Here is a 27142-nt window from a genome sequence, read left to right as displayed (position 1 = left end):
ATCTTAAATTGGTTTTCAACAGTGTATGTCAAAAGCTTCCAGAAAATGTATTATCCTCCCCTCCTATCTGCACCCAGATAGAATTACAGAAATTGTAATTCCATCTATCTTAGACACCTTCCTTCTTCCTTTGTTTCTCTCCAGAGGAGCTATCGTGGCTCACAAAATGTGCCTTCCAGTCACAAGAGATATCACTTTAGTAATACAAATTAGATTTTAAGATGCAAGTTGTCTTATTTGTTGCCCAAACAACTTCTACAGATATAAACACTCATTGGACAGAGGAAAATAATGAGCTCTCTTATGGAGGACTGTACACTTTACTATGAACTTCAAAATAAATGTTGCTTCTCTTAGTGCCTGTCTCTAGCCTTGAGTCTTCATTGTGTAGTTCCCAGTTATCCTATACTAACAGTTGAACTGAATCAATGCTCATACTTGCATACACTTCTGTATTTCCTAAGACTGGGAGCAGAACAAGGTCACTGAAAGCAAGTTCAATATGTGGATTGTACCAATTCATGCAAGGTCTCTACAATCAGGTGTTAAATTAAATATGATATGAAGCACATGGGGATTGCTGACACAGAAACAGGGGGAAAGTATAAAGTGCATGAACTAGCCTACTCCTGGGCTTAGAAGTAAAGATGGGAGTAATGTTTGAAGAGTCATTCTTCATTTTGTGTATCATTTCATGGTAGACTGAGCTGCTACATTTTTGACTATACAAGCTGAGATTGGTGTGGTGGCATCATTTTTAAAGGCCTAACCACAAACCATACAACATTATCAGCATGCCAATAAACTAACACAACAGGGCTCCACTGGTATATCAATTTTTTACACAACAGGGCTCCACTGGTATATCAATTTTTTACACAACAGGGCTCCACTGGTATGTCAATTTTTTTATGTCTAAGTTTGGGTGATTTTTTTTTCACATTCTGTTGGATTCAAAAACATGGTTCTTCCCACCTTTGAAATGGTGTAGCCCACAATGCCACTGTAGATCTTTTCAGGGGTTCTTTTTCTTCACATGTTTAAAATTTGGTGAAGAAAAATGAAAACATGCTGGCAAGACTGGTCTGCCTTGCTGCTTTCCCTAAGTTTCCAGCCTTCCATCATTTTAAACCTCTGAAGGAGTGATCCATGCTAATCAAGGAATATGCAGTGAATAGGACACTTCACTCCATAGCCAATCATCCTGAGTTATAATGACATCTCTTAGAGCAAGTAAAGTCAACTGAAGAAAAGAGCCAAAAAAATTAAAACAGCTATATTCAGGCAAAAGGGGTGTTTGGAGAAGATTCCATGGGAATGAGCATGCTGACTCCCAGTGCTGATTCTTTCTATGTGCAGCAGGAGGGGCCAAACCAACCATGTGCCTTTCATTGGTAGTTTGTTGTCCATATCCAACAGGAATTGTGCTGTTTCTCCCAACAGTACAATTTGTTTTGTTCTAAGTTTGTTTCTCATGAATGACCAGTCAGGAAGGATTCCCTTGGGAGGTAAGTTATGATGGACCAACATAAATGAATAGGTGAATATTTTTAGGCATTGCTTTCAAACACCAAAAAAGGAAAACATTTCTTCTCATGTTCTTGAAATACACCTTGGTTTGCATCAACAGATGCCTCTTTTTGTCATCTCATTACAACAGCTCCTGCCATAGTGCCAAAGTGGTAAGTTCTAGAAACGCTACTGTTGTGTTTGGAAAGATCTCTCTCTCTCTCTCTCTCTCTCTCTCTCTCTCTGTCACTCACACACACACACACATCATTCAATTTCAACTGGAGTTATCAATGCAGGCGGCAGGCATTTCTTTTTCAGTCAAGTGAAGGAAAGGTTGGAGTGATGTCCTCTTTCTCTGATGTTGCATTTTTTCTATTTTCCAAGGGCACAATGCACCCCAGTTGAAACTGAATCATGTATATATTGGCAGGGGGAGGTTTCCCCAAACACTTCCCCAAAACAACAATAAATTATTGGACCATATCACTTTAGCACTGAGGCTTTAGAGGAGAAAATGACATCAGAAAAGAGACATTTCAGTGGGGAAAGGGAAATAAGGCAGGCATATCCTAAAAACAGGGATGGGATAATGGATTGGAACACCCATATTGATCATCACACCCATGTGATAAGCAAATGTATCAATTAAAAAAAAAACAACCCTGCCTTTCAGATAGTTACAAAGTACTTCAGAATATTGCCAGGGAGAGGGAAGAAATAGCATGATTGACAAAATGCTGTCAATATTTTTAAGTGAGAGGTATAGCAGCAAATTGCACCACTTCGTGATATATTTCCCATGTCTGGAAGAGCAACAATTTAGTATCTCTACAATTAGCATAACTGCACTTTTCAGCCCTCTCGTTCATGAGCTCCTTTCACTCCTGAATAATTTCCCAGTCATTATTCCTAAAATCAATTATTTCTGAGAAGACGTAGCAAAGTTTAGATTCTTGGGGAGCCATGAAACCAATCCAGCTGCTTCAAATGACTCTGTCATGGAAGGGGACATATTTATTGGAAGAAACAGAAAGAGCTACACTGGGACATCAGAAGGACCGTATTTGACAAATGATGTCCCCTTCCACTCTGAGGAAGGAAAGGAAAAAGAAGCTGGGGGGAGCCTGGTGGCTCTGTGAGCTGCACAAAGCCACAGGACTTTACTCCTGGGCTTGGATATTTCCAGATCAATGTGTCTGGGGAGGGGAGGAACATAATATTCCATTCAGCACAACAGTGGTGGTCACTTTCTTCCCACCAGATGCTTGCTGCTGCCCTGACCTTTCTCTCCTTTGCTGAGAAGGGAAAAAGAGAGAGAGATGATGCTTTCTCCATAGCTAAGAGATGACAACAGGTGTGGCTTTAGCAGCATTCAGAAAAACAGGCAAAATACAGTATGGGGTGGGAAGGAGAAAGGGAACAATCCTGTTCCTTTTAAGTTTGGGCAGATTTTATCCTCACCCTTTTGGTTCCTTTCTGTGATACCTGGTCCTTCAAGCACAATGGAAATAATCAGACATGATGGAAATGAGTCAACTAGTTAATATAGACATATAGGATGCAATGGAAAATATATTAGAATTGTAGTATAATGTCACTTTTTAAATCAATGAACACCAAAAACAAAAGTTCACTCTCTATTTTTTTTTTACCTGCCCCCATTATGAGTCCTGGTGCTGTATCCTTGGTATGAACCATTCCTGACACATATGGATTGTCTGGCCAGCGGAGATGGAGGTGAAGGTGGCAATCAGGCTATAAAGATAACAAAGAAAATCTTTGTTTTTAGCAGAATGGCAGGAATGCCTCTAATTTTTGAAACAGCCACACTATGGGTAAATGGTATGTAATGACAGATCTCTGGGGAGAGACAAAGGTAACTACCTCATGAAAGGATACTGCTGTTGCTGCTGTGTTACCTCGGCAGCTACTGCTGTGATAATGCAATGTGTACATTCAATAGCAGCAACGCTGTATAGCAGACACCGCACTGCAACGTTTCATTACTAATGCCATTGCATTTGAGTAGTATACTGAGAAGTCACACATCCTTTACTTTGTCACTGTGAAATATTACCAGGAGTAAAAGTGACTGTGCCACAGAGCCACACAGTGACTGAGTAGACACCTCAAAATGGCAAAAACAACAACCACGACTCAAGAAGAGGAAAACATGTTTTCACAGGGATGCTTCCATACTCAGTTCTGTCTGCTATGGGGAAAATACTGTGACTAAGAGTAATTTCATTTGTATTTCTATTTGTTCTGCACCTAAATTGCACATGTATCTTCTATACAGAGACATGGAGAATTTTCAAGTGTATTTAATTTCCTTTTTCAGACTTTTGGGCACTGAGTAGGATTTCCCCAGGTTGTTTGGCAGATTGGGTGAGAAATTTCCACAGGCTGTACAGTCAGCCCTTCTTATACACGGGTTTTTTATACATGGATTTAAGCGTCCACGGTTTGAAAATGTTCAAAAAAGTATAAGTTTACCTTGATCTTCCATTTTTTATAAGGGACACCATTTTTCTATGTCATTATATTTAATGGGACTTGAGTATACACGGATTTTGTTATACACGGTGGATCTTGGAACCAAACCCCAGCGTATAACAAGGGACGACTGTACTAGGCCCATGGGATTAAGTTATTTAACTTAAAATAATTTCTTAGAGTGCTGGTGTAGTGAACCCTTTGGCTCTCTGTCTAAGGAGTTTATCACATAAGCCTTTAAATCTGCTATTAAAGATAACAGCACTTTGGTAATACTTATTGCACAACACCATTACTCTTTTGTTGATGCTTTGCGGCTAAAGCGTTCCTTTTCATCAATGGGGAATACCCATCTATAAGCTCCAAACATGCTGCTGTAGCATTTGCCCTCAAGTGTGATACCTTCCTTGTGTGGCAGTTCTGTTATTTGCCAGTCACGTGGTGTTGATGTCCGGACCTCTCCCTCATCCTTATTTCAGAGCCAGCTTCTCATGCGCCTCCCACCCTGTTAAAGAAGGAATGACCGTCTCCTAGCAAGAAAACACTCTTATTTCTGCTTTGGTAGGCAGGAGTGTGGAGAAACGGTTTCTTTCCCCCGCATCCTCCCAGCCTGCTAAAGAAGGAATGACTATCTCTTTGCAAGAAGATACTCTCATTTCTATTTTGGCAGGTGGGACGGAGGGAGAGACCAGGGCAGAGAAGCGGGGTTAAGAGGGAATGAGGAATGGCACGCAAAGGGAACTCAGATGTCACAAAAAAAACACCTTGTCACACTATTGAAGAAAGTTGTAGTAATGAAAGCTCCCAAACTGGTATGCTTTCGTTCTCTTTCAATTACACGATTGCAGCAAGACTGAGGCTTGTGTGATAAAGTCCTGTGTACTTTCTTCCTCTCCCCCTTTCATAAGATCTTCCTCAACCTTATGAGGATGTGCCTCAGACCACTTACTCCTTTGCCATTCCCTTCTTCAGTCCCAAGCCATTACCATCCCTCTTTCTTCTAGTGCCTATTTTTCCCTATAAGTTGCTTCTTCTGTCTCCCTCTCTTTGAAGTTTGCTAAAGCAGTTTAGTATGACACTTGAGCCTGTTCCCCTTCATTTCAGTATCCTCAGGCCCATTCTTTGAGATGTTTGACAGCCAATGGCTTATTGTTATTCTTACCACCATCCCACCACCATCACTCTTACTTACTCTATGACTTTTTCCCCCCAAAACCAGGACTCAATGTGACTTATAGATACCCAGTTTGGTACCTCCAGATGTGCTGAATTATAATGCACAACATTTTATACTATTTTCCATGTTGTCTGGAGATGATGGGAGTCATAAGCCAACACATTTGGAAGGCAGCAGGTGAAGGGACACTGGTATTTTGCCTCTCTTGTCTTAAGAACTAGTGGTATACATGGTTCTTTTCTCTTATCCCCTTCTTTTTCACCAGGGTTCTCTCTCCCATCCTTCCTTCAGGTTCTTCATTTTAGTTCATTGACAGCTCTCCATTCTTCTTCCAACCTGACCATCTTGCTTTCCTGCCTTAGGCCTGTTACAGACAGGCCAAAATAAAGCTGCTTCGAGTCACTTTGGAGGTATGGTATTTCAAAGATGCATGCATCTTAAGATTCCAAAAGCCGCACCAAAGGTACACTCCAGTCCTAAGGACTGCAGTGCAGCTTTGGTGTGGTTTTTGGACTCTTAGGATGCATGCATCATTGAAATACCATACCTCCAAAGTGACTCGAAGCAGCTTTATTATGGCCTGTCTGTAACAGGCCATAGTTTCCTTGAGTACCATCATACTAGCTTCTTTTGAGTTCCTTCTGTCCCTGACATTTGAATGAGCCTATTTCTCAACCAAAGTAGCCTTCAGACCAATTCACAATGCTAGGCTGATGACTGTATTCAACAGATACAGGTTGAGTCTCCCTTATCCAGAATTCTGAAATCCGAAATATTCCAAAACCCAAAACTATTTTCATGGGTGGCTAAGACAGTGACAACATCTTTGCTTCATGCACAAAAATATTACATCTATTATATAAAAGTACCTTCAGGTTATGAGTATAAGGGTACACATAAAATATAAATGAATTTTGTGTTTAGACTTGGGTCTCATCTCCAAAATATATTCCATTTGTACCTGCTGGTCAATGACCGAATAAATTATATATATATATATATATATATATATATATATATATATATATATATATTCCATTTGTACATATATGTAAGTACAGATATTTCAAAATTAAATAAAAAACCAAACAAATTGAAAACCAAAACACTTTTGGTCCAAAGCATTTCAGATAAGGGAGACTAAACCTATACAATATTAATGTGTTTTACAGCATCTCATGACCTGAATCAATGGTGTCCACGGCTTCACTATTATCATCACCAGACACAGATCCTGTAATTCATTACAACATATGAACAAAAAAATCCTTATCCAGGGGGGGAAAAAAAGAAGTGCTGGAAAAACATGAATACAAAATGACAGAAAGCAACTGCAGAACCGCAGAGAAATGTCATTATGTGCCACACACAGTATAAAGGATGAGAACAAAGGAAATGGTAAGATAATTAAAGAAGCAATGAGGAAGATAAAGATACAGGAAAATATGACACATGGTACAAAAGATGATACAAAAGATAAATCAGAAAATAAGGAGGGAAAAATGAATGATTCTTAATCATTTTCAACAGCACTTCTCATACATTTTCTTGCTGTCCCCCCAGTAAAAACCGTCAGGGTAGGTCAGTATTGTAAGTATTATCTTTCGACCTCCTCTTCCACATTACAGGGAGTGGGAGGGGAGGCCAAAAGATAATTACCTTATGACTGAGACATTAGTGGGATTTACATGCACTGTTTAAAGGGAAAATGTTTCCTAGGAAAGCATTATAAGAATATGTGACCAAGTCATATCATAATGAAGAATAAAGCAACTTTTTTTTAATGAATCCAATTTTTTTCAATAGATATCCCAGCAGCATTTCTCAATTGAGAGATGCTGAGGTTGACACTCAGTTCATTATAATACACCCTCCCCCAATTCCTGTTTATTGTTCAAGGTCTGCTTTGTCCCCTCAGATACCAAGTCATGCTGCTTGGAACATTTTAAAGATAAAGAAGGCAAGGCAAAAAGTCACCGGAGATAAAACCAATGCAATCACATACGAACCAAATGAAAGCACATACAGCTTTCCATAATGGCTATACTAGCCAACAACAGCAATTAATTTGGTTCGGCAGCAAATACTGATGTAAAAGGATTTCTGTTATATACCTCAATTATATTTATTTAAAACTATTTTTTAGAAATATTGGTTGATGCAACCTTTCCACCTAACTCCATCAGATGAAAATGCCTGTGCCTCTCAGAAGCTGTAACTATAAGGGGTTGTAGAGTATTTTTTACTGCTTTTTGTCCAACATAGCATGTATTTGTTTTGAATCTTTTTCTATTATGGACCCACTTTTATGTCGTTTTATTTTTTATGCCATTTATGATTTTACAAACCATGGAAACGGGAGGAGCAGGAGGAAGTATGTATTCTCAAGTACCACTGAGACTATAGAAAAAGAATGATAGCCAATTTCATATCCTAATTACTTGTTTATACAAATAATGCCCAGAATAAATTTGCTTGACAGAAATTATAAAAATGTGTTCATTAAGAACTCATTCCATGTCTAGCTTCCCAGTTATACTATGAGCAAGTATTCAGAATTCTAGTTATACCTGGGGCAGCACCAATATGCAACTTTTCCCAATCTATACCTGCATATGATGGATTACAATTCCCATCAGTCTCAGCCAATATTTGATGGAATTTGTAGTCCAATAAATCTATGGAGTGCTAGTCTGGAACAGACATACTAGAAAAGGAGAAAACCTTAGCAAGCAGTTATCATATGAGTTTATACATTTTAGTTTTCAAACAACAGCAACATATATTTTTATTCATATTCCATCTTTTTCCCAAGTTTGGGACTCAAGGCACATTAAATATTAAAAACAAATAAAAAGTCAACATTAAAACAAAATTAAACTATTAATCATATTAAAACCATACATTCTAAAAAGATGTTAAACGTTAAACAATGCAATTTAAAACAACACAGCACTTACAGCCTTTTGTCTTCAATTCTAAAAGCCTTTTTGAATAAAAAAAGTATTTGCCTGCCAACAGAAGGGCAGCAAGGAGGGAACCATTCTAGCCTCCCTAAGGAGGGATTTCCAAAGGGGCAGCCACTAAGAAGGGTCTTTACTCATTTCCCCACCTCTAGTATATCTATGAAGGTGCTATGATAGAGAGAAGGGCCTCTCCTGTAGATCGCAGGGTCCGGGTAGGGTTGCCATAAGTCAGGACCTCCAAACCGGGACAAATGTAGGACAACTGTAGGACAAAATTTTCAAATGTAGGGCACATTTTTAAAATGGAGGACACACGAAAAAAATGATGATTTTTTTTAAAAAATTTTTTTCATATAAATGCATGTTTCTTAGCCATGATCAAAATGGAGGACATTTGGCATTATTCCTAGACAGATGGCAGAAATGTGCTTCCTTTTCTGGCCAAAAACCAGAAGAAGAGGAGGAAGAGTGGAAGAAGCACAAGAGGAGGAAGAGGAGAAGAAGAAAAGGAGGAAGAAGAGGAGGAGGAAGAGGGGAAAAGGAGGAGGAGGAAGAAGAAGAGGAAGTAGAAAGGAAGAAAAAGGGGAGGAAGAGGGGAAGAAGAGGATGAGGTGGAGAAGAAGGAGGAAGAAGAGAAGGAGGAAGAAGATGAAGAAGAAGGGGAGGAAGAGGAGGAGGAGGAGGAGGAGGCAGAAGAAGAGGAGGAGGAGAAAGAAGAGGAAAGGCTCTTCCCCCTGCCTGGCCGCCTCCGTCAAGTATATGGTACCAAACATGGATTATATCATCTAGGGGAGGTCTTTAACACTGTGGGTCATAAAGGGATCTTGATTCTAGTATAAATACAATGCAGGATCTCCACAGACCAATGTTGCCATTCAATATAGGTTAAGAACCAAACAATCATACATTCCAGAGCATGAATGTACAGCAGAATCACAGATACAGCTCTGCCTGGACTCTTTCCAGGTTTCAGGCTTGAAAGGTCTCCCAGAAAAAAATAAGTGTGTTTAGGAAACATGCATGTCCAGAGGAAGAATACATGGGTAGCTTTTTGACTGATTGCTAAGTTTATACATGCAGGGATGTCTTTCACAGAGAAACATTAAAGCACAAGAACCTTTACCCAGGGCCTGAAATATACTGAGAAAACTGAACTACATAATTGTGGCGCATGCTTATATTTTACCACATTCTTCAATAAATGTTTTTGAAGTGGGGAAAAAATCCAAGCAAGTGTAATACTATACCACACCCTAAAGGAATCTTCCATTTTTGTTTGTTTGTTGCTGCTTAAAGTGGGCAGAAGGAACCTTACCGGTTTGCAGGCAGTTGGTTTACCATTCATATCAACAGCTGGAGGTGTAAGATAGTCCCAATTACGGCCTTTATTGAAGGTTATCAGAGTGGTAACTTTTCCATCTATCTTTTGATTGGCCAGAAACACTCCTTTGACCCCTCTCACCTACATGTTAAATATAAAATGCAAGAAGGTTAATAAGCAATGTCCATACATCTATCCAATATACAATTAACTGTCTCCTTTAGAACTGGAAAAAAGATGGGGAGAGAAAGTGTGCCATATGGTCACCAGTTGCAGTTTTTTTTGTTACTGAAAGTCAGCTAGATGAAACTAACTGGAATTCATGGTAGTGTGCTCCTATCAAGTGATCTGGGCGTGTGTAAACAGCAAGCATACAGAGAATAAATAATGCCTATATATAAACTTGAGGGGGGGAGAGATGGGTCTACAGAGGTGCTTGCTTTATATGATTAAGCCATTCTTAGAATTATCCTGTGCTGTGTGTACCCAATATCAGATATTTAAGTGACCAGAAAATACTTTAACCCTTTTGGGTACACTTGTACTCCTTGTTTTGAGGATAAAACAATCAGATGCTCTTGTGAGATTTTTATAGTAATCAGCGCTTCTTTGACTGATAGCAATAAACAAAATTCTTGTCTCCTGGGTATTTGGAGCTATTTGGTGGTATGTTTAAACCTGCCGCACCCCCTTAGCATGTACAAATGACCTATGTGAAATGTTTTGCAGTAATAAGAACATTTGCAGCAATAGGTGTTTCTAGACCATGTGGAAGTATCCCAAGATGTTTCACACAGACACACATACATGAAACCAAATGAACCTAGTCAAAGTGGCAGGGGGGAATACAATGTGTAATCATGTCATAAATATTTCACTACAGCAAAAGAGAAATGCTTTCGATTCAAAACATACATAACAATAGGAGAAACAGCTAAAAATGGCCGTAAGAGTCAGCAAAAGACAGGAATCAACAAAACTAGTATCCAATAAACAACAGGCGTTTTACCTCCAGAATATCTATTAGCACGTTTTCCTCAGGTTGCTTTGTGCTCCTGACATTCTCTAACACGATGGAATAGGAGATACCCTGTGGGTCAGACTGGTAGAGGTTGTACGTGTCAGTCTGATACCACTCCTGGATAGCAACAAACACTTGGCTCTCATCAGTGCTGATAATCTGTAAATCCTGAAGTGAAAAAGATCAATACAAAATACAATGTGTACCAGACAGCACAAAATTTATAACCTACTCATGCTTGCATAAGGTCTAAGAGAACATATTATCATTCCCACCCACAAACCAATCTGGCTGGCATTATCTGGAGGAGAAAGGCTGATGATCAAAGGTCACATTGCACTACCTGCTTATACAAGGTGGATAAGAGCCAATGGGTTCCATATGATTAAAATGGAGGAGCCAAGACTGGGAAATGTAAATGGATTAGGGGAGGACAGAAATAACCATTTTTGCAAAGGTTGATTGAGTTGGCTTGTGTAATTACCAGCACGATACCTACAAGATATGGAATGGGACAGGTATGGTTTTCATGGCTCATTTCTAGATAGTATCATTCAATGAAATGAAAGTGCATAGAATCAATAGCAGCTTTGAACCACTGGCAATATAAGCCAGGGGACAGAAGTGAAGTAGGGACCCTTTCTAGCTGAGGTTACCTTCAATGAGAGGTTAAGTCCCTATGTCGCTTTAGGGTGTAGGAATCAGTACCTTTTTGAAAACAGTAACAGTACAACAGTCTATTCTATGGACAGGTCTTGCAAGCCTCTACCTTCTCTGTTGGCTTGGTCTAGGGGATTGGAAATAAGGGTATTTCAATTATAAGTTGCAGGCTGGGAATAAGAATTGCTTGACTTTGGGACAAGAAAAACTTTCAGAGATGTTAGAGAAGCAAAAAAGACTAGAAACACCCAATAGATGTGTTGTAAAAGAGAGAAAGTATCAAGATATGGGGGGGGTGACTTTAATATAAAAAATAGTCCTATAAGTTGTAACTTGTTTTTTGTCACAATTACTTTTATCCACAAATTGTCCCATTTCTTTAAACCATAAAAATATTTCCAGGCCAAAACATATTGGATATTTTCAATAATAAATTCATCTTTTTTCCAACAACCTGAGACAGATGTTACAGAAACTTTTAAAGAATTGATGAATCTTGCAAATATTTAAAGCAAAGAGGGCACAACACTGAGCAAGTTGGTTCTGGACTAGGAAAGATGGAAGCAAAGGAGTAATTTATTTTGGAAATGTATTACCTTGGGCAAAGCATATTTTGGCAGTTTCATCTGTATGAATTTATTCCGAAGGCAAGACACATAATATTTTGTTTGGTTTGCTGATGATGTCTGTGAAAGAAAAAGTAGGGGGGGAACAAAGTTAGACAGCTGTTTTTCATCAGAAACAAGTACATAAGACTATGGAGATTATCACACCAGCAAAAAAGATGGGAGCATAGTGGTATAATCCCATCAATATTGCACGGTAACATGATGATTATCACACATGTCGCATGACGTCATGATTATCCCATGATGATTATCCTGTGAATAAAGAAGAACTCTAGTGCCGCCTTTTATTCACAGAAAATCCCTGTGAATAAAAAGTGGTGATAGAATTCCTCTTTATTCACAGGCTAATCACAGGAAAATCACGACATCGTGTGATAATCTTTGCGTTATCTCACAATATTGATGGTGTGATAATCTCCAATTACTGGCAGTTAAAAAAACACAGACCAGCATCAGCAGATAGGAAAGCATACTACTGTAGACTCTGTAATGGCAACTACTACAAGAGAGGGAGAAATGAGAGAGGTAAGTTTTTTGACAGTACTATCTGCATTGTTTTGGCAAGACACTTTCTGTTTCATTCCACCTTTTGTTTCTTAACTGGGGAAGTGCTTTGTTGGGGCTGTTCCCCTCACCTTTTTTGGGTGGCCCGGTCTCTGTGAACAACACACCATTCACCATTTTTTAAACTTCCACATACACCCTATTCCCTGATTAGAAAGAGTACATTCCTGGCATAGCAGCTGTAAAGGCAAGGGTGGGGGGACTTGGGTGAATTTCATCATCTTAAATTGCTCCATTCTACGAAGTGAAATTGGAGCCACCACGTAGAAAAATAACTCACACTATACGTGGTGTGCTTTCTATAGCATTCTCATGGATTTCAAAGTAAAATCAAGAGTAATACAAATAGATCAGAAAATAGTTGACTAAAAATAGGTTAATGGAACATTACCAAAGACTTCCTGGCAGGATTTTTAAAACTAAGGCGATGAAGTCAGGAAGATTGATATGTCACTGTGGCAGTAAGGCAGCATAACATGATTCTTGTAATCTTTTACTTTCCATTGATGTTTCCCTCCTGTTCAGCACACAACAAGCAACAGCGAATTTGGAAGACTTTCAAGTACAGAGATCATGAACATGAATTTATTAATGGCAAAACTGCTGGATGTTTCTTTTGTTTGAAATATGTAAATAAATACAGAAGATGCAGCATTGTTTTGTTTTGTTTTTTACAGGATTTCAGGATTGTCTGATGCACTGGAGAAAATTTTTATCAGTTGCCCATATTATTTGATTTTTAATTATCGGTATGTTCAGAGATGCAAGTTGTTACACTACTGACTAAACCCACAAATGCTTTCAATTTCCTCCGTGCTTCTTTCTTTTGCTCACATTGCATTCTGTAAATAGCTCATATTAATCATCTTCACTGTATGTTTTGAATATAATAAATAGGCAAATACACACAGACACTTCACAATTAACCACTATTGTATCTGCTGGTTTTTACTTTGTTCTCTCTGGAAAAGCTTTGAAAAAATGCACGAACAGAAAGACTTAGAATTGTCATGTCACCATGATCAGATGCAGAAGACAATTCTGTGCCACCCTCCTGCCCCATCCTAGCCCATACATAGACCCAAGTTAGTTTATTTGCTTGAAGGACCTAAACTTATGAGATTACACAAATCATGGCAACTAGGTAGGAGACTGAAGCCATTGTTCTGCATATGCCACTCATTCCAGTTAGACCACCAGAAATCATTATGCTGAAAGAAGGAAAGAGGGAGGGAGGAGAGGAAGAAGTTGGCACTGTAGGGAGACATCCAGTCGCTTCATTACCAAACATGATACCAAGACACATCTCCTTCACCAAAGCAATAATTGCAGCTGGAGGAAAACACAGAGAAATAGCACTGCATCCCTACATTCTATGTTAAATTGTTTGTTTTGTCACTGCATGAAAACGCCATTGTGAATGTTAGGTACTGAGACTGAATGAAGTGGACAAGGAATGCATGGTTTGGACTGCCAATAAGAATTATATATACAATTCCCACTCATCAGTTTTCCCTAGAGTGTAACTATAGTGCAGTGACTCAGAGTCCAAGTTATAAATCAGGAAGCTCTTGGTGCTGTAAATCAACCCTTCCACAAATTCACCAAGGACATTACTGTATGTGGCTTTTAAACTGCAATTACACTAAGAAAGAAGTGGCTTTGGCAATACTCACCCTGACCCATCCCTTTTCATTGGCAGAGGAAGCTCATGGATAAGCTGGCAATCACACAAGTCCCCAGGTGTGAAATGTCACTTCTGGGACAGTTGTGCGACTGGCAATCATGTGATGTCAGTGTCCCTCCTTCTCTCTTTCCCCCTCCCCCTCACTGTTCCAAAGCACCCTGATTACCTTTATTTATATTTCTATATCTCTTTTCTTTTATTTTTAACTTTTCAAACTTTGCAGCAGAATTGCATGGGAAAAGTGAAACAAACAAGCAAGCGAACGAACAAAAATCCCTAAAGGCATGCTTGGTGGGGCATAAGGCGAGGAGGTGGGGTAAAGGGAGAGGTCAGGAAGAGTATGCAATGGGGGCAGCATGATTGAGAGAGGCGCAATGATGGCTACCTTGAAAGTGGTATGTTTCCATTTTATTTTTACTAACATGACCACTGTGAAAATGTGCCAAAGAGGCCATTGTGAGCTCAGAACAGCCCCATTCTCCCAGCTTCAATCCTTCAGTATGAGAGCAATAATCCTGACAAAGCCAAAAAGAGTGCTGTGAAGAATATAAGGCAATACAAGAAAGATTCTTTGAATGATCTAAAGCAATATAGAAGCTAAATATTTTTCAACAGTTTGTTTTCCAGTTTCGGGAGGGAGAGAAGGAAAGGGATGGGGCAAATATCCAAGGTCAAGCACCTGAGCTGGTCAAGCACCTGCTTCAACCTACCTGATTTAAATTCCTCCTTACATCTTATCATGTTTTCTCATTCTCCCTGTTACATTGGCAACAATCCTGCACGCTTCTTCCTCACAAAGCTGCACTGAACACAGCAGCATTTGCTCTCAATAAACGTTTGATTAGTGGCATTACCTGGAGGAATATGTAGTTATCCTGCACTGTCAAAGAGTTCTTGTCAATGCTACCAAGGAAGGGCGATCTTAGTGTTTTATCAGAACAGTTCTGAAGCTGACAGGCCATGTAGTGAAAACCTAAAAGGGACAGAGAAAAAGTCAACACATGTTATGAAAATAAGGCACAGTGTTTAAACATGCCAACATTTTTTTCCAACAGTTAGTTAATTAACTAATTAGAATTTCTACTTCACAAATAGAACAGGCCATCTAACAACGTATGTAAAACACAATTTAGCACCATTAAAATCATAATTCAAACATCACAGGTACATAATAAATAAAGTTTAAAAAATCCAGCAGCACAATAAATATCTCACCCCTTGCAAAAATAAATGTGTTTTTAACTGCTACCTAAATTTTCCCAGCAAAGGAGACAGTGAGATTTCCTCTTTAAGAAAGCTCTGACGCCAGATTGCCTTGCCAAGAAAATCCTGCAACTTGTGGTTGCCATACAGGCATACACATTAAGGGTACCATAAGCAGAGCCTCCTCTGGGAGGATTGCGGAACTGGCTTCACATCTTGAAGACAGTTGGGACTCAAATCAAGGATTTGGCCCTGCATCATCTAGACAGGTCATGGTGAGGATGGAGGGAAACTGGTTTACTGGGATTGTGTAGACATGCCCTACATTGCAGAAGGAATCTATTAGTTTGCACAGCGTATTTTTTTTTTTTTTTTGAATTATGGAATGTGATCTCACACTGTCAAGCTCCATATTATTAGTATTCTAGCAGTTCAGAATCTTGGCATGGAGTTGGGAGGCTTTAACCTTTTGTACCCTCCATAGTGCCCAGAACACAACTTCTAGTCCTGAGGACTACCAAAGGAGATTCTGAGGAAACATATTATAGCAGCTTCTGAAGGAGAGTAGAAGATGAGAGAGAAAAATTAAACTACAGGGAGAGTGACTGAATAAGAAGAGATGACTAGAGTATTCAGCAAAAGAGATTACTGTAGTTTACAGTATTAACCCTGGCTTTGGAGCCAGAGAGTAACCAGCAAAGACCAGCAACTTCATTCTAGCCCATAACAGTTTATCAAGTGAGATCTGAGAAAAAAAGCTCAAATTACCCTCTAGTACTGGATAATTAATTTACTGGACTCCATTCACTCCTATTGGACTGTAATGCATTGAGCATGAAGGTTGGTACAGATGTTTGTGTTCAGCTAAATATCCCATGTAAATCTACAGCACTATATAAATAAAATATAATAATAATAATAATAATAATAATAATAATAATAATAATAATAATTGTGAGCACTGATAATGCTTGGTCCCTGTTTCTATCGACTCTATAACCATCTTCTGCCAAAGGTGAATAGAGACTCCTAGACAGACCTTTGTATTCAGTGCATCAAGATCTTGGAAGCTGCTGTACACTGTAAGGTTTGTGGCAGGGCTTACATATCCACACACTTTCCTGCCCCAGTTTAGCCCTACATACAAATAGACAAATGGCTCAACAGAACTTCTGTGTATGTATATATGAAGACAGTATACATGTTAGATGTAACACCTTTATTCTCTTAGCCTCTCCTCTCTTGTGCACCTTAGATTTCTCAACTCCTTTGATTTATATTATAAATACTGTTATAATTATAAATATATTCTAGATCAGTGATGGCGAACCTATGGCACGCGTGCCAGAGGTGGCACTCAGAGCCCTCTCTGTGGGCATATGTGATGTCGCCCCAGCTCAGGTTTTGTCAGAGTTTGTTACTAGAAAGCCAGAGGGACACGGCACTTTGCAATAAATAAGTGGGTTCTGGGTTGCAGTTTGGGCACTCGGCCTCTAAAAGGTTCACCATCACTGTTCTAGATACTTTTATCAGTCTAAAGAATGAATATTAGCCTACTCTCTCTTCATCTGTAGTTGAAATTATATTATAGTACAAAGGCAATCTCAAGGCCAAGGAAACTCTGTACTGAAAACTCTGTCCCTCAAACTAACACTGACACATGTATTGATTATACCTGCCAGAGAAGGATTTAACTTATCTCATAATGCTCATGGAGGGATTAAGCCACCAATGGTAAGTACAGTCAACTCCTTTATAAACTGCTGGACAGAAGTGAGTTAGCTGGTTGAAACAATTTTATAACATCTTGAGCTTCCAAATTTGGTATATATCTAACTAAAAGTATTTTTTAAATACAAGAAATGGCTGTCATATCCCAAACGGTACCTCCAGTGGGATCTTGGATTTCCATGTGAACCACATTAGGGTCTCCATCAACTCCATCAACAGCCCTAGGAGTATAATAAAACCAAAAATTATCACAGAACAGCTGTAATCACTGAGTAGGTACACAGAAGGAATTATATAATATATATATCTCCCTCACCACCATTTCCCTTCAAGAAGCCAGACATTATTTTTAACTAAAGTATCAACAAAAATTAAACAGAAAAACAGAAGGACCAAAACAGATGGGAGATTAAATGACGGCATGCCTTATGATCTACTTTCCAGCATTATACTCCTTGGCCATAAAAGGTTATTAATCATTGATTATCATACTTATATTGTACCTTTTCCTAGAGAGCTTTTGACGCTGCACATAAGATTGTTCTCCATTAATCTTACAACCATCTTGTGTATTAAGTTAGATCCTATAGATGCTGACTGGGTTAAGTTCACTTAGCTAGCTTTGTTTTTTAACCACAGGTTTGTGAAGTCCTTAGTACAGCATTCTATCTGCTATACAACATTCTTATTTTGGGCATAAGAAGTATGTGGATGCAACACAGAATTATTTCTAACATAAACTAAGGGTAAGGAGTAAGGTGCTCCAAAGCTCCAAATGTCCCTGACATTTAGCATATCTTAAGGAGAACCCACATCCATAACCTCTGGCCTCTTTCTCCAGTATGGTTTGAGGTTGCAATGTGGCAAAGAACATTTGCCAAGCAACATCGTTATTCCACTGAATTTTTGGTGAAGTATGTCTACTTCCAAAATTATTTTAAAATTGTAATTTGAATTATTTATTCGTATGTGGATGTTTCTGTGTTGTTTGTTTTTAGATGCCTTTATATTATAATGATTATGATTAAGATGATTACTTTTGTGCCCCACTGTAGACATTTTTAATTGAAAGGCAATTAAGTACATTTATAAATAAAGAAAATTACTGTCTTTTCAGAGTAATAAATTTATTTTACACCTCTTCCATGGAAAACCTGCTGTCTTGGGAAAACTGAAGTATTAATGTGAACTCAAATGCTGGCAAAAACTCTTCTAGAACATGGCCTCATAGCCCAAAAATGCACAAAAAACTGAGGTACTGTATTAGATTTGCAACTCTAATATGTGGTATCATTTCCTAACATGCAGGACACATACATGCCTCACAAAGTACATTTTACAATGGCATCTTGTTATGGCATCACTTGCTCTCACTGCACATGGCAGGATTTACTAGTAAACCGAATACCTTCAAAATTTACCTTGAGCAGAGGAGTTGGGCTGCACCATATTCAAAATAGCTCTGAATGATCTTAGCAGCATTTATGTTTCCTCCAGACAATATCTGATTTCTAGCACTGTACAAATTCAGCCCTTATATATTCATTTTATACGAGTGAAACAGCACTCAAGTTATTGGCCAAATTAAATCTGTTGTTTCTGTCACTAATCCTTTCTAATTGGGACCCCCAAGACATTCACTTTCATGTTCCTGTTCAAGAGAGATTTCAGAAATGGCATCCTCAAGACACCAACGCAAAGCACTCGCCAACATCACAGAAAACTCTAGAGATTTTTCTCCCGTTTGTCTTCCTGCACCACATCTCTGCTAATGTTAAGCTTACCCAAACACTTTAATAGAGTCAAGATCTGCAATTCACAGTGTTGGTTTATGAGAGAAGAACTGTTTAATCATCCAGTCAAAACAGCATTATTCATAACTACAATGAAACAACAAGTTCAAAATGTTGTTGCTACATACTGTTTCTATTGGGGATGTTTTTTTGTGAAGTGTACTGAATAAACACTCTGCTCTAATTAGCATGAGCGGCTAATATCTTTTGGCACTTTCAGTTACTTGGAAAGACAGGAAATATCTTGATCTTCATAGCAGAGGATGTTTTATTTATGATTTTTTTTTTACCCAAACAGACTTGCTTATGATATATCTGTCCACTGTTTCATGGCTTATCTTGTCACTGTCCTCTGCTCCTTCCATTATCTAATTTCCCCCCTCTATTTTAACCTTTCCTATATGAATAGTAACGCTTGTTGATGCTTCAGTAACAAAACATTAAATAACTGAGTGAAAAACAAGCATCTATCTTAACAGATTTTGGAGCCATGAAATTATATGGAAATAAACTAAAGAGTGTTCACTTCTGCTTTGTGCTCACTGAGTGAGTTTCTCCACTCAGTCAGTAGAGGGTTTGGATCTATAGCTGCAAAGTTTTCCCTTTTGTTATAGTAACTACGCCAGCCTTTACCAATGTGTGTGAATTCTTCATCTATATCCGAGTCCATGTGCTACCAAACACTTAACAGCTAAACATTCAGTGTATACCCACTATATGCATTATTTGTCTCACCACCTGGTTGCATATTCCTCTTATAAAAGCTTTCCATGATTGAATGTGGACTCCAGTGAAAATGTGTGAGGCAACAAAAGGCCTCCTCCCAGCTCACCAAGGCAAGAGAAAGAAGATGTTCAAAGCCTTGATCTTGGCAGTGAGAAAATTCCTGACAAACTCTTGGACCCAATCACAACTAGGACTTCCAGACTGAAAAGCAGAGAGGCTTTCTGTTCCTTCAACAGTTGTGTAGAAGGGAGCATTTCAGCAGGTGCTGCTTATCACACAACAGGTAGCAAGCAATAGCTGCTGGAATGCCCTCTTCTATATAACTTTTAAAGTCTGGCAACCCTAGTTACAAGCCAGACTTTATTAAACTTTTAAACAGCATTTATAATTAATTCGAGTTGCCAATATGGGCCCATGTCAGAGGGGTGGGCCGCAGTAGTACCTAGGGATGCCACAGTGATAACTTGGCACCTGTACACCTGCTGCTATAACTTTAATGGTCATGTGAAAAAGGGAATTTCAGCAGGAGTTGCTTGATACCTGGGTGCATGACAAGCAACTAGTAAAGGTAAAGAATCCTCTCTAGTTTTCAATATGGCAACCCTGTACAATGGGGCAAGTAAAAGTTATCTTTCAGAAGACACAAGAAAATTGTATCCTTTTACAGAAACAGAACACTGAGGCTCAGAATTTAGGGCTTTATGGGTCATGGCAGGGAATTTTAAAGTAGCAAAGAAATGTCCCCTTGAAAGTTGTGTTTGTTAGCTAAGGAACACTGAGCCAGAGAGAATATATCCTACTGACAGCCACAGTAGAATCCATATTAGAAAACCTTTCAGGAAAACAAACTGAACTCATGACCTAGTATAATTACCTAACAAGAGAAGACAGAATGAGAGTCAATCTGTCATTAAAACTACATCAAATCAAAAAAGAAGACAGCAGGCTTGGCATTACACTATAGACATCTCAATCTTGGAAAGTCTGTCTTTTAAAATTCATCATCTGTTATGAATATTTAAGGAGGATCTAAAGATACTAGATACATTTGTTGTTTGTTGTTGTGTGTCTTCAAATTGTCTCTGATTTATGGCAACTCTATCTAGTTTTATTTGCAAGATTTGTTCAGAGGGGTGTTTTCTTTTCCGTCCCTCTGAGGCTGAGATAATGGTGCGTTACAGACCGCCCCTTTGGGGCAGCCTGTAGGTGCGCCTTTCCCGGTGCATCGGGGCCTCAGCGGCAAGGACGGCAGCCGCTGAGGCTCCGATCCGCCGCTTTCCGAGCCGCGGGGAAGAGGCAAAAGGCTGCTTCCCCGCAGCCTGGAAAGGGGTGTCCTTGGGGCTTCAAGCCCCAAGGACACCCCAACAGCAGCGGGGACTCCCAGAAAGGGGCCGCTTGGCCCCTTTCTGATTTGTGTTGCTGGTGCAGCCTTCACACAGCTGCACCAGCGACACAAACCAGGAAGGAGCTCCGTTTTGGAACTCCTTCCTTCTCCGCCGAAAGGGCGCATTAAGCGCCCTTGCGCAGAGCGATGATGTCATGTCCGCGCGCGCCTCATTTGGAGGCGGTGCGTTCGTGACATCATCATGGCGGCGGCCGTGTGGAACGGCTGCCGCGATTTTGTGCGTGCGGAGCGTGTGCTAGGGTTAGGGGGTGCGGAAGCACCGCCCCTTCCTAACCCTAGTACGCGCTCCATGCGTACTTTAATGGCGTTCTGTAACCCGCCAATGTAACTCTAAGTTACCAGTGGGTTGCCATAGCTAAGAAGATTAAAACTCTGGTCTCCAGAGTCGCAGTCCAATGCTCAAACCACTACACCATGCTGGATTTCTAAGTTTGTGTTGAATTACTATGCATTTGTTAACTGTGTCAGAAATCTTCAAAAATTGATCAGTACCATGTTTCTCTACCAATCCTGCCTTTCATTTATTTCTGGAGGGGAACAGTATTTTATTATTATTATTAAACTTTATTTATATAGCACTGTAGATTTACACAGCACTGTACATACAATAAAAAAAATCAATAAAAATGAAACCTGCCAATGGCATACATTCTACAGGATAATAACAAAATACATATAAAAGAATAGATAATAAGACAAGATAGCATTAGATATAATAAGCAAGCAACAAATTAAAAACACTGAATATCCCATATCAAGCAAATATCAAATAACAGTCAGATAACCATCACACAATGCCTGGGAACAGTAAGCCTCTTACCAAAATATATGGTCTTTTGACACATGATCTTGCATGAGTGTCCATTGTATCCCCAAGTCAAGAGATGCATAAAGCTAAAAATGAAAGGAAAATAAACCAGAATTAATACAGCTCTTATCTGATTCTTCTTCCAAAATACATCAAGCACACATAAATTAGTATTTGATTCTAGGAACAGGATAGAAAGCCAACAGGATCAACAGATCAAATTTGTTGTAGTATCAGCAAAATACAACTAAGAAGAAAAGTGAAACCAGGTGTATCTAAACTGGAAACAGGCAAAGTGCATCCCTCCAGCTATTTGTTGGACTTCAACTGCCAGCACTCCTCACTGCTGGCTGTGCTGAGGAGATCCAAAAACATGTGATAGAACACACTTTGCCCACACATCAACTAAATAATCATATCATAATGGCTAATTTCTACATGGATATTCCCCACTTGCTGGATACACTATCATGGGATGACTTATATATATGAGTGAACCATCACCACTGTCATGTCAGCTGAACATCACCATAAATACAAGTTTTTTTACACACTAGGGTCTGAGGCATCAACTGTAGGGGAACAGCATGACATGCAAGCATGTGTAACACAGGGTATACCAGATGAATTCATTGCTAAATAATGCCCCTGATACTCAACACCATTCCTTCAAATGGGCCATAACACATTTCAGTATTACTGTTTAAAAATATCAAAAGCAAAGCCACATGGCCCCTTTTAATTTTTTACCTGTCCTTCCTTTGTGTACGCAAGCACTTTGTCCTCTTGCTTTGGGTGAAAAATCAATGTTTCCACAAAGAAGCTAATGGGGTGCTTTTGAAAAGTAGCTCCTTCATCTGTGCTAATGAAAAGACTCTGGTCCAGATCATTATGGGATGAACTTACAAGAATTATCTGTAAAAGAAGAACAAGAGATCAAACAAGAAAGCTGTAGTATGTTTACAGATACTCCCTTGTTTAAAAAAAAAACACCAAGAAATGCAGGAGCTGACAAACACACATCATCTGATTGTACCAAACAATACATCACATCACTCTATCACAGACTCCACCTTTCTGTAACAGAGCAAAAGGCAAAAGAGATTTTGAGACCTTATTCCCACTACCTTTTAAACTGGATCACAGTTTGGTTTGAACTGGTTCACATGATCCTGGTTCCCACTTAAATTGAATAGCTCAAGCAGTTCAGCGAGGGGAGCCATGCACCAGACCCATTTAACCTGCATGTTTTTGGATAAATCTATTCTGTGCAAGTGTGAACAAGATGCAGATCAAAATCAATTTAAATTTTCCCTTTTGCCTGGCTGGAGCGGGTGCATTTTGAACCGATTCATTCATGAATGTGAACCACAAGTGGGTTATTTTACAGGGGAAATGTGATCGGGGCAAATGTAGTGGGAACTACGCTTCGCTGTCGAATCAATCCATCGATCCGAATCACAAACCACTTTTTTTGTAAGTGGGAATGAGGCCTGAGACAACCACTGTGATAGTCCAATTATATAAGGGGTGGGCAATTTTGGAAGATTTGGGCTGCTGCCACACTGCAGAACTAATGCAGTTTGACACCACTTTAACTGTCATGGCTCCACCCTATGGAATGCTGGGATTTGTAGTTTGTTGTGCATCCAAACCTCTCTGACAGAGAAAGATAAATATCTCACAAAACTACATATCCCAGAATTCCATAGCATTGAGTGGTGGCAGTAAAGTGATGTCAAACTACATTAATTCTGCCAGGACCCTTCACGGGCTTGTGGACTGCTAAAGATTCCCTGCAAATGAACACCAAACCAGGTGACAATTACAGAAAATGTTGGATTGACTTTGAACAGCTTAGGTTGTGTAGAAGCTTGCGCTCATATCTATAGAATACAATGGCCCAGAGTGCTTGCTTCAATTACCTATGCCCAGAACGGAGGGAGTGTTGTGGGGTGAGGTGAGGAGGAAGGTGGATATTCTGCACCTGTGGAAAAGGGTTAACCCGCTCTCTGGTTTCAATCCCTTTTGGACTCCACAGCAACTGATACTGTTAAAGGAAAGGAACCAGGCATATATATTCACCTTTCCAGGATCACGCCTATTTAGATCTAATGTTATGAAAATGAAACACTACAGTATAGGACCCTAGGATGAGCTGCTGTCATATACTATTCCAATATTTCTGGACATCTATGAGGGAGGCATCCCAAAATGCCTGCTGCTCATTTTCAGTGTTTATGTTGAATCTGTGCTACAATATTCACCAATGATGACAGTTGTTTTAAGGAGGACATTGAACTGGTTCTCCAGAAGGAGATTAACACAGCCACTTGGGAAAAGAAATCTTAAATGAGAAATTAATTAAGTAGGCACCACTGTTCAGACTCTGTCCCACATCTGTAAAATTAAAGGATGGATGCTCCCTCAAATTAATGCTGCAAGGATTGATAATTTAAAATTTGAAAATCACCATGCACATTAATCATGATCTAATGTGATACTTAATAGCACAACTGTGATGTTTTGAGCAGATTCATCCCCTGTAGCACTGTCGAATTCTCTACTTTGAAAATTTCAGGCAGTCCCAAATTGCACTGAGGTAGGGCAATTCCCTACTAGCAGCAGAGAATGGAGTAAGTGGGGTTCATTCGAGAAGGTGTTTGTTTATTCATCATATTTATTCTATCCCACCCATCTCCCAAGAGCTGCAGCCTAGTAACGACAGTTTATAGAAAAAGTATAATCAAAGCAGAACATCCAATTAAAATGCAACCTTAATCAAAATTAAAATGCAAATCATATAGAGATTAAATTAGATCCATGTTTACTTAGCACTGTTTCCTGAACATGAATTCGAATAGGAAATATCCCAGTGCTCCCTGGAGATATTCAAATTCCAGGTGCTCCAGTGCTCTGCTGTAAGTGGTTGGAGAAAGCTCCATGTTGCAATCTTCAACTCCTACCAAAGGGGAACTGGCTTGCAAACAGTTCTTAACTATTCTGATCTAGCAGTACAAATATAAAGTGCTTCCAGAAGTAATCACTGGAGCTACATTTTTAAGGAAAAAGAAAATCCACTGTCAGTCTACAATCTGCAAAACCAGAGGTTCTTTTTATGTTTTACATCTCTTTCTCATGAAATGACAATGTAAAGTCAAAGGAAATGTACTTAAAGTGAGCATGTATTATACCCATACACACAGAAGTGTATAGTTCAGCAATTCTACCACTCCACATCTTTTCAGTACATCACAAGACAGCAGACACACACACTAACAGGCACAAAAGAAATGGCCCTGCTCATCAGCTTCTTGATAAGAAATGAAAAATGACAAGCTTATTGTTTCTTTATGGAATACTATCATTTATCAGTTCATCCAGGATTACTGAACTATCCTTCCAGAGCCTTCACCTGGGCACAGTGAAAGTACCAGAGCACAGGCTGGCCTTGTGTTCACACCTGATGTTCTTGGACCTGTCATAGCTGGCAGAGCAATGGAGAGGGATGACAGAATTACAGTCCAGCAATATTTGGTGAGTCATTTGTTCCTCACTTCTAAACACAGGAAGAAAGTTATAATTGGTTATATTTATGTCCCACTCATCAGACATCAAGAGCCAGACATCTAGGCTTTCATACTTTCCCACACAGAGTAGATAGGGAACAAGTGCACAGAGAATGGTTAGTGGGAAACCCCAGGGAGCCTGCAGCATATCCAGCTACTCATCATGCAAGGAGGCTGCTATTCGTAATGAACTGGATGAAGGTAAACAAATCCAAAAAATATAGGGTGCTCCTAGTCAGATGAAAGACAGATCAGGGAATTTTCAGGTTTGGGTATTACTCCTGGACTCAGAGCTAAGTCTGGAGAGCCAGGTCTCAGCAGTGGCCAGTAGTGTATTTGCACAGCTAAAACCAGTGTACCAGCTAGGTCCACTCTTGGTGATGTCAAATGTGCCTGCAGTGACACAATCTTTGATTATATCTCCTTTGGATTACAGTAACACACTCTACATAAAGTTGCCCTTGGAAACTATTCACATACTTCAGTGGGTCAAAAAAACTGTGGTTAGGCTGCTTACCAGGCCAGGTTACATGGAACAATAACTCACCTGTTGAAACAGTTTTGCTGCCTACCAATTCTTTTCTGGGCAAAATTTCAAAGTGTGGGTTATGACTTTTAAAACCCTACACAGCTTGGTTCCAGACTATCTGGAAGAGCCTACCTCCCTGTATGAGCATCTTCAGATAATGCTTTGCCTGGAAAAATTGGGTGTATATATACTGTGTGAGCCTGGGAATGCAGGAGTGATTTGCATGTGTATTGTTTTGTGCTGATGGCCAGCCTCAGCCTGGGAGGCTAATGCAATTGAGGATTAGCAGACATTTTCCAGGCAAAGCATTCTCTGAAGATGCCAGCCACAGATGCTGGCGAAACGTCAGAAAGAAACTCTGCTAGAACATGGCCACATAGCCCGAGAAACCCACAAAAAACTATGTTTTAACTTTGTGCTTTTAAAATAATTGTTTATATAATTGGTTTTTTACAGTAAGATTCTAGTGGAACTTTGTTTAAATTTATTATCAGGTAGCTTGGGCTCCATGTCCGGACAAAGGTAGAATATAAATTAAAGGAATTGATGAATGAAGGAATGAAGGAATGAGTGCAACCCTGCTTCACTCTTCCAAATATTTGTGATCGTAAGTGGGCTTGTTAATGTCCTACACATATATCCAGGCCATGTTATTTTCTTTGCATTCACACAATTGCATGGAGGAAACTGGTCCTTAAAAGTGTTCACATGGGATAGTTCTATAATTTATTCTAAAATGTCAACTTGGGCAAATGTACTTTGTGTTAAAACATGCTGTTCTAGGGTTTGCCTAAAGATGGCAGCATTAAATTTGCCTTTGTATGTTTTCAGTCTTTATTCTGTGCTATTTTATGTTAATATGACATTCCTAATGTGCTTTGGTGTAATTTTCAATTACTACATGACAGAAATATTTTGCAACTGCAGCTATTTTAGGGAATTTCTGAATGTTCCAAACATGAAAGTGCTGAATAATTTGCAACATATGATGTAACTGAATTTGGGTATTAGAAACTTCTACTGGTGTGAATATTCTTGGGCATGTAACTATGGAGGAGGAGGGCAAAATGAGGGCACTGTGTCCTCCAATTACAATTCTGCTCCCGAAATGATATTTTACTTCAATCCTCAAATTTCTTGTATTGCAGACAATGAGATAATTATTCACACCTAGAACTCTTTTTGTGTGTGTTTAAATTCACTTTGCTAACTTTTTCTGCCCGTTTTTAATTTTTTTTTGTGTGTATACAGTGCTACCTCGGGTTACGAAATTAATTCGTTCCGCCCTTCCGTTCGTAACCCGATAATTTCGCAACCCGAAAAGGCTTTCCGTTAGCGCTGGAAA

The 27142-nt window shown here is 39.3% G+C and overlaps 1 protein-coding gene across 2 annotated transcripts in view; it reads right to left on the bottom strand.

The window, feature by feature from the left end:
* Window positions 1–27142, bottom strand: part of SORCS2 (sortilin related VPS10 domain containing receptor 2) — a 175954-nt gene that overhangs the window by 45203 nt on the left and 103609 nt on the right. For both annotated transcript variants that reach the window (XM_042465110.1, XM_042465111.1), the window contains exons 4-11: window positions 22450–22614; window positions 21712–21785; window positions 17124–17188; window positions 14888–15006; window positions 11750–11839; window positions 10482–10661; window positions 9467–9613; window positions 3165–3267 (exon numbers count right to left, since the gene is read on the bottom strand). In XM_042465110.1, coding sequence (XP_042321044.1) covers window positions 3165–3267; window positions 9467–9613; window positions 10482–10661; window positions 11750–11839; window positions 14888–15006; window positions 17124–17188; window positions 21712–21785; window positions 22450–22614 — 943 coding nt within the window. The remainder of the gene's footprint in view (window positions 1–3164; window positions 3268–9466; window positions 9614–10481; window positions 10662–11749; window positions 11840–14887; window positions 15007–17123; window positions 17189–21711; window positions 21786–22449; window positions 22615–27142) is intronic.

This window comes from Sceloporus undulatus, chromosome 4 (assembly GCF_019175285.1).
Source record: "Sceloporus undulatus isolate JIND9_A2432 ecotype Alabama chromosome 4, SceUnd_v1.1, whole genome shotgun sequence".
Lineage (NCBI taxonomy): Eukaryota > Metazoa > Chordata > Lepidosauria > Squamata > Phrynosomatidae > Sceloporus > Sceloporus undulatus.
The sequence above is the reverse complement of the archived record's forward strand: the minus strand, read 5'-3'. Positions and strand labels throughout refer to the sequence as shown.